The sequence below is a fragment of the Myotis davidii genome, unplaced genomic scaffold (assembly GCF_000327345.1).
Source record: "Myotis davidii unplaced genomic scaffold, ASM32734v1 scaffold46, whole genome shotgun sequence".
In the NCBI taxonomy this organism is placed as follows: domain Eukaryota; kingdom Metazoa; phylum Chordata; class Mammalia; order Chiroptera; family Vespertilionidae; genus Myotis; species Myotis davidii.
The window spans coordinates 4047409-4056252 of record NW_006383006.1 but is presented as its reverse complement, the minus strand read 5'-3'; the positions used below and the strand labels follow the sequence as shown (position 1 = coordinate 4056252).

Here is an 8844-nt window from a genome sequence, read left to right as displayed (position 1 = left end):
TTGCCTCCCACTTCCCTCCCCCTTTCCCTCTGAGATCTATCAGTCTGTTCCATGCTTCGATGTCTCTGGACCTATTTTGTTGGTCAGTTTATTTTGTTCCTTAGATTCCACATATAAGTGAGATCATGTGATATTTGTCTTTCTCTGACTAGTTTATTTTGTTTAGCATAATAATATTCAGGTCCATCCATGCTGTCTCAAAGGGTAAGAGATCCTTCTTTTTTTACAGCTACATAGCATTCCATTATGTAAGTGTGGCACAGCTTTTCTATCCACTCATCTACTGGGGGGCACTTGGGCTGTTTCTAAATCTTAGTTGTTATACTAGTAAATAATGTTGCTATGAATATAGGGGTGCATATATTCTTTCTGATTGGTATTTCGGGATTCTTAGGATATATTCCTAGAAGTGGGATCACTGGATCAAACAGCTGTTCCATTTTTTATTTTTTGAGGAAACTCCATACTCTTTTCCATAGTGGATGCACCAGTCTGCATTCCCAACAGCAGTGTACTAGGGTTCCCTTTCCCCACATCCTCACCAGCACTTGTTTGTTGATTTATTGATGGTAGCCATTCTGGGAGATGTAAGGAATAACTCATTGTAGTTTTAACTTGCATCTCTCTGATGATTAAGGATGTTGAGCATTTTTTCATATGCCTATTGGCCATCTGTATGTCCTCTTTGGGGAAGTGTCTATTCAGGTCCTTTGCCCATTTTTTAATTTGATTGTTCATCTTCCTTTTGTTGAACTGCATGAGTTCTTCATATATTTTGGAAATTAGCCCCTTATCAGAGATGTCATTGGCAAATATGTATGTTCTCCCATTCGGTGGGTTCCCTTTTCATTTTGAGGATTTTTTTTTTTTTTTTGCTGTGCAGAAGCTTTTTAGTTTGATGTAGCCCCATTTGTTTATTTCAGTAGGTCTCAACCTTGGCTGCACATAGAATCACCTGGGAATCTTTTAAAAATCCTCCGGAATGAGGCCCAGAAATCAGGATTTTAAAAAGATTCCCAGGTGATTCTAATGTGCAGCCAAGGTTGAGAACCACTGGTTTATTTTTTTCCTTTGTTTCTCTTACCCTAGGAGATGTTATCAGAGAAAATTCTGCTATGTGAGATGTTTGAGATTTTACTGCCTATGTTTTCTTCTAGGATTTTTATGGTTTCAAGACTTTTAAGTCTTTTATCCATTTTGAGTTTATTCTTGTGTATGGTGTAAGTTGGTGGTCTAGTTTCTTTTTTTTTCACTTAACTATCCAATTTTCCCAACACCATTTATTGAAGAGACTGTCTTTATTCCACTGTATGGTCTTGCCTCCTTTGTCAAATATTAATTGACCATAATGGCATGGGTCAATTTCTGGGGTTTCTGTTTTGTTTCATTGATCTATATGTCTGTTTTTGTGCCAGTACCAGGCTGTTTTGATTACAATGGCTTTGTAGTAAAATTTGATATCTGGTATTCAAATTTAGTTCTTCTTTCTCAAGATTGCTGTGGCTATTCGAGGTCTTTTTAGATTCCATATAAATTTCTGGAATATATGTTCTAGATCTGTGAAATATGCCGATGATATTTTAATAGGGATTGCACTGAATCCCTATTAGTATATGTTTTAATGATGTTATTCTCCCAATCCATGAACACAGTTTATGCTTCCACTTGTTTGTATAGTCCACTATTTCTTTTTTCAATGTCTTAGAGTTTTCTGAATATAGGTCTTTTACCTCATTGGTTAAGTTTATTCCCAGGTATCTTATTGTTTTTGTTACAATGGTAAATGGGATTGGTTTTTTAGTTTCTCTTTTTGAGAGTTCATTATTGGTGTATAAAAATGCCATTGCTTTCTGGATGTTAATTTTGTATTCTGCTACTTTGCCAATTTCATTTATTAAATCTAGTAGTTTTTTTTAGTGGAGTCTTTAGGGTTTTCTGTGTACAATATTATGTTATCTGTGAGTAATGAGATTTTTACTTCCTCTTTTCCAATATGGATGCCTTTTATTTCTTCTTCTTGTCTGATTGCTGTGGCTAGACTTCTAGTACTGGGTTGAATAAGAACAGTGAAAGCAGAGAACCTTGTCTTGTTCCTGTTCTTAAGGGAAATGCTTTTAGTTTTTGCCCATTGAATATATTGTCGGCTATAGGTTTATCATATATGGCCTTTATTATGTTGACGTATGTTTCCTCTATTTCCACTTTGCCGAGTTTTTCTCAAAAGTGAATGCTGCCCTGACCAGTTTGGCTCAGTGGATAGAGCATCGGCCTGCAGACTGAAGGGTCCCAGGTTCGATTCCAGTCAAAGGCATGTACCTTGGTTGCGGGCACATCCCCAGTAGTGAGTGTGCAGGAGACAGCTGATCGATGTTTCTCTCTCATCAATGTTTCTAACTCTCTATCCCTCTCCCTTTCCCTTCCTCTCTGTAAAAAAATCAATAATATATATATATTTTTAAAAGTGAATGCTGTATTTTATTGAATGCTTTTTCTGCATCTATTGATATGATCATATGATTTTTACCCTTCATTTTGTTTATGTGATGTATCACATTTATTGATTTGCAAATATTAACCAGCCTTGTATCCCCAGAATAAATCCCACTTGGTCATGGTGTATGACCTTCTTAATGTATTGCTGGATCTTATTTGCTAATATTTTGTTGACAATTTTAGCATCTATGTTGATCAGGGGTATTGGCCTGTAATTTTATTTCTTTGTAGTGTTCTTATCTGGTTTTGGAATTAGGATAATGCTGGCCTTGTAAAAAGAGCTTGGAAGTCTTCCCTCCTCTTGAATTTTTTGGAAGAGTTTGAGGAGGATAGGTGTTAGCTCTTCTTTGAATGTTTGGTATTACTTGTCTGTAAATCTATCAGGTCCAGGACTTTTGTTTGCTAGGAGGTTTTTTTGATTACTGCTTCAATTTCATTAATTGTTATCAGCCTATTCAGGTTTTCTGATTTCCCCTGATTGAGTTTTGGAAGATTACATGTTTTCAGGAATTTGTCCATTTGTCCCAAGTTGTACAGTTTGTTGGCATATACTAGTAGGTGTTCAAAGTATTCTCTTATAATCCTTTGTATTTCTGTGGTGCCTTTTTCATTTCTGATTTTATTTATTTGGGTCCTTTCTCTTTGTTTCTTAATGAGTCTGACTAAAGGTTCATCAATCTTGTTTATCTTTTCAAAGAACCAGTTCTTGGTTTCATTGATCTTTTATATTGTTTTTTTAGTGTCTGTGTCATTTATTTCAGATCTGATCTTTTTTATTTTTTTTATTGATTTAAGAGAGGAAGGGAGAGGGAGAGAGAGGTAGAAATATCAATGATAAAAGAGAATCATTGATTGGCTGCCTCCTGCATGCCCCCTACTGGGGATCAAGCCCGAAACCCAGGCATGTGCCCTTGACCCTTCAGTCTGCAGGCTGACAATCTATCCACTGAGCCAAATCAGCTAGGGCTTCCACTCTGATCTTTATTATTCCTTCCTTCTACTTCTTCTGGGCGTTTGTTGTTGTTCTCTATTTCTTTTAGTTGTAGGGTTTATCACTTACTAGAGGCCCGGTGCACGAATTCGTGCATGGGTGGGGTCCAGCTGGCCTGCCCTGATGGGGGCCCATTGGGGGCGGGGCCAGCTGGGGGGAGGGGTTGCAGGACGGCTCCAGGGCATGTCCGCCTGTCTTGCTCAGTCCCGACTGGCGGGACCCCAGCAGCAAGCTAACTTACTGGACAGAGTGTCTGCCCCCTGGTGGTCAGTGCACATCATAGCAAGCAGTTGAGCAGCCTCAGTATATCATTAGCATATTATGCTTCAACTGTTTGATCGGACAACTGGACGACCGGACACTTAGCATATTAGGCTTTTATTATATAGGATTTGAGCTTTTTCTTTTTCTTGAGGTAGGCCTATAATGCTATGAACTTCCCTCAGGACTGCTTTCTCTGTGTCCCATAGAATTTTGTGTTCTTGTGTGTTCAATTTCATTTATTTTCAGGAAGTTTTTTATTTCTTCCTTGATCTAATTGGTAACCCATTCATTGTTAATAACATACTATTTAGCCTCCATGTGTTTGAATGTTTTTTGAGTTTTTTTATTGTAGTTGATTTCTAGTTTTGTGCCGTCGTGATCTGAGAAGATGCTTGATATGATTTCAATCTTTTTGAACTTATAAAGACTTGTTTTGTACCCTAACATGAAGCATAGCACACGCATACACACACACACACACACACACACACACATATATATATATTTGCTGGTGAATCAGCAGTGATTTTTGGCAAGAGTCTATTTCCCTTCATCTCCACAGCTAAATTAGCTGGTGGAACCAGCATGTGTCTGGACTGACACTGTACACTTGTATTAAGTCAGTTTTTTTAAATTCACAATGATACTAAATGACTATGTACTACTCATAATCTAAAAAGAGTCTATTTAGTAAAGTCTCTTTAATTAAAAACATAGAGGTAACAAATAAGAGTGTAAGTCCAAAAATACCCATATGTATTCTACTATTGCTAAGTTATTACACAAATGTAAGACAATATTTTTTTATCATCACCATCATAAGGCCTGGCTAAAATAACAGGTGCACTAAAAGTACTATTCAGATTCCTTCAGTTTAAAAGGAAGTTTCAAAATGTAATCCCTAGGGCTAATGATTAAAGTTATTTTTTTAAAGAAATTGAGGCAATGAAGAAGTAAATGAGATTAAGAATGTGTTCTCTGGAAGACTACAATTTAAAATTATACTATATGCTAAATTTAAAACAATGTCTGTAGCTGTCTGAATCTGAAAAACAGATTAATATTTTTAGAAAGGAGTCTGAGGGGAAAACATAACATCCAATTCAAAAGCAGCTGCAGGGGGAAATGTCAGAAGCCAATTCCTGACACTGTTAAACTGACCAAAATACACTGGTGTCTGTCTCCCAGGCTCATGGCCGCAGGGTGCTCTTGGTCTGTCCATCTCCTCCTCTGTGAAGTGGAACTGCCTCCTGATAACAGACTCTGTAACCTCAATAACCACATTTCCATGGAGCAACTCCGAGACAGCCTGCCTGTGGAATTCCTCTCGGAAGTGAAGTTGCAGAATGTCACAGTAAAGTCGCTTCCATATAACTCTTTTTGTTCTAGGCTCAACTCCTGCTTTTATCGCTCAAGTATGGAATTTCCATCATTTGAAGCTGCCCTTTTGGGAATTTGTCTTTTTTCAAAAATGCACTGTAGACTCCCTGTTACTTTCTGAAGAACCGGCCTTGGAGATTGAGACTCAGGCTCCACTGGTTTGCTTAATGCTTTAAGGCTAGTGTCACCCTCCAGGCGTCATCTGGTACGACCAGGGGAAGTACTAAACTCTTTTAAAGATGCTGCTGGGGGCAGGTGCCCAAGCCAAGGCCCTATAAGAAGGGGGCCAGGCCAATGGAACCTGTCCCATGGGTGGCTGGTGGTTGCTCAGTGGGGGAATGGAGTTCTCCACAGCAGGCAGTCTCTTCTATGCGGTATAGTATTTTGGCCTCATTCCCAGAAAGTATACTATGTAAACAGAAGTTTGCCTGCCTTTAGACCGCACCTGCTGATATTCCCACAGGGATGCTAAAATTACGTACACACATTTGAGCGCCTTACATTAACTGACTCTCTTACATAAGTGCTGGGGTGAAACAGCAGCATTTTCATCATTGCTGGTGGGCTATGTTAAGAACGGCTTTAAAAGTCAGATAGGGGGGCAGTAGGCAATGATTCTTAGTGTAAACATTATATCATTGGGCAGCTCAGTATAATGTCACTAGCGGGTCTCTGGGCCAGATGGCCTTGGTTCCAATCCCAGCACTGCCACTTAGCTGAGTGCCCTGGAGAGGTTAAATCAATCTCTCTACACATCAGTTTTCCTCTCTATGTTAGGGATGATAGTAGCACCTAGCCACAGGGGTTTTTGAGGTCATTTAGAGCTAATATAAAGTTAGAACAGTATCTGACACAATAAATATCATATAATTATTTGCCATTATTTTTCTATGTATTCTGAATTCAATTAACACTTGCTTATATGATGCACGGATTATTTTCAGCAAGTTTTCGATTCTGAGATAATGCACCTTGCTATTCAACATCTTTCCTAAATGCTTTGTTTTCTTTCTTTTTTTTTTTTTAATATATTTTATTGAGTTTTTACAGAGCGGAAAGGAGAGAGATAGAGAGTTAGAAACATCGATGAGAGAGAAGCATCGACCAGCTGCCTCCTGCACACTCCCCACTGGGGATGTGCCCGCACCCCAGGTACATGCCCTTGACCGGGATCGAACCCGGGACCCCTCAGTCCGCAGGCCGACGCTCTATCCACTGAGCCAAACCGGTTTTGGCCTAAATGCTTTGTTTTCATATTCATCTGATAAATATTTGGGATTTGAGAAAAAGAGATCTGTTGGGAAAGTAAATCACCTGCCAAAATTAAACAAGCCCCAAACCACTCTTCCTGGGTTTTCTCTTGTGAAAATGAACTTCACAAAATGGGAACTTGAAAAAAGTCACAGCTTATTTCTTTTTTAAGCCTTTGTCAGGCAAAAAGAGAGTAAGACTGAGTGCAGTGGTAATGGAACCACAGGACCCAGGAAACCTTCCACAGAGAAGGAAGGGTGCTGTGCCCTGCACTTCCTTTCAGGGCCAGTCTTGGGACAGGAAGCCTGGCTACTGCCTTCCCCATGACCGCAGCTTCCCGGGAGGCCCAGATCGGGGAGCTCTTGTCCCACTTCCCCTCAAGTGTGGTTTACTACTACCCACCCCTTCCCGAGAGACCCTCTGTTGTTCCCCACCTGGGCTTGACCCCTATTTCTCCCACCAGAATCCGCTCTGGAGTTGAGGAATAAACTGCAGTTCACTGTTAGCAACAAGATGACATCTCTCCGTGCTCCATCTATGCACCGGCACCTTTCTATTTATCCTGCTGCCATGCTCTCTCCTGCCACTTGGATGCTTTCTTTGATCTCCATAGCAGCATTAAAAAGCCCTTTACGGGGAGTATGGGTTCCTAGAGAGTTCAGGTTTCCACAGAAGGCACCTGTGGAGGTTGCCTGGACCACTGGGGGCAGAGCCACTGCACAGCACCCAGGCACATCATTCATTCCACAGTCCCCATGAATGGCGCCCCCTGGAGTTGTGCAATGAGATATCTCAGCCTCTGGGAGGACAGCAGTCTGCTGGGAAGATACATTCCTATTTTTAAAAACCAGCTAAAAAGGAGAAGTGCAGTTCAAGTCTCTTGTCTGTCAGCTCTAGTGCCACCTTTCCCTAAATGGGTATGGATGACCCCTACCTTGTCCTTGAACCTCCCACAGCCCACTCCCTCAAACCAACCAGTCTAAAGCAGTAAACTCATAAAAGAGGGGGTGAGGGGAGAGGGGAGTTATAGGGAAAAAGAAAGAGGAATGTTAAAAAAACACAACAAAAAACCCCGCTAGGAGTGGCCATGAGGAGTGAGGGGGTGGGGAAGGTAGGAGCAGATCATATCTGAGAGGGCAGAGCTGCCTCCGGCAGAACCTGCTGGCTATTCTCTGCCCTCTCACCCATTTCAGGGGGAACTCTGGTGAAAGGTGCCAGGTAGTACAACTGCATCTCCAGTGAAGACAGTACTTCGGCTATCCTACAACTGCACATCGAAAAAACAATGCCCATGTATAAAAATTAACTTTCTGTGTTGTTTTGGCTCTATTTCCTCTGCTCTGCTCTAACAAAGAAGGAAGCAGCTCACAGCATGGGAGTGAGAAGCATAAGGGGCAGCCAGGGAGAGGAGGTGACCTGTTCTGCAATAATCAACAGACCAAATCTGGGGTCAGGTGTACCTTAGGGTCCTCTGGGCTCAGCTCTGCGCAGGAGGCCCCAGCACACGCGTCCTGAATGGTGGCCCTCCAGCCAGTGACGGGGAGCTCACACCTCACAAGGCAATTCTATGCAGCTCAAACTATTAAAAATTTGTTTCTTATACTGTGCGGCCTTATAATGTCCAATCCTGGGCCTTAGTTCTGCTCTCTGAAGTCACCCAGAATAGGTGAAATGATCATTTTCTATGAAAATCTTTCAAATATATTTTTAAATTGATTTTAGAGAGGGGGGGAAGGGAGAGAAGGAGCGAGAAAGAGAGCAACATTGATTTGTTGTTCTACTTATTTATGCATTCACTGGTTGATTCTTGTATGTGCCCTGACCATGGACGGAACCCGCAATCTTGGTGCATCAGGACGACACCCTAACCAGCTGAGCTACGGGGCCAGGGCAAGTTTCAAACACTTGAATACCAAAAGCATATTCTCTATAACGTCTCTCTTTTGGAACAGACATGGTCAGTTCTGTTTTTGAACCTTTACATGTAATTGGCAAGAATTCAAAGGAAAGTTTTAAATAACCTGCCCAAAGGTGGCAGTTTGCTGGTCCTTACCGGTTCAGGAAAGCGTTTCCAAAGCGACCAAGCTTTCGGAATGGCTTTTTGGGGTCCACAACTAACGCATTCCCTGGGGTGCTGCCCTCGTTCTCCCCATACATCACAGCGATGAAGGAATCGGTGGTGGGCTCTGGACCAATCCTCATGCCAGGGAAATCTTGCTCCAGTAAGTATCTGGGAGAGGGGGAAAAAGAAACAGTATGTTGTCACAAAGCAAACCATCAGAAAGCTTCCCGGGTCTACCAATTTTTAACATAACCATTTAAAACCTAGAAATATACCTCTCCGCCCCAATGAAGGAGCATGATTTATTCTTTTGCTAATAATGATTTCTCAAAGCTTAAAATAGACAGACCCATCTCCCCCCACCTCCCCAGTGTAAGAAGCCCAGTGAACAAGGTCAGACATC

The 8844-nt window shown here is 41.3% G+C and overlaps 1 protein-coding gene across 1 annotated transcript in view; it reads right to left on the bottom strand.

Annotated features, from left to right (window-relative positions):
• EHD4 (EH domain containing 4) overlaps positions 1 to 8641 on the bottom strand; it is a gene marked incomplete at its 5' end in the record, with an annotated part of 75019 nt that extends 66378 nt beyond the window's left edge. Inside the window, one exon of the mRNA XM_006778064.2 lies at positions 8433 to 8641. Within this exon, the coding sequence (XP_006778127.2) occupies positions 8433 to 8641 (209 nt within the window). The remainder of the gene's footprint in view (positions 1 to 8432) is intronic.
• Positions 8642 to 8844: the final 203 nt, after the last annotated feature.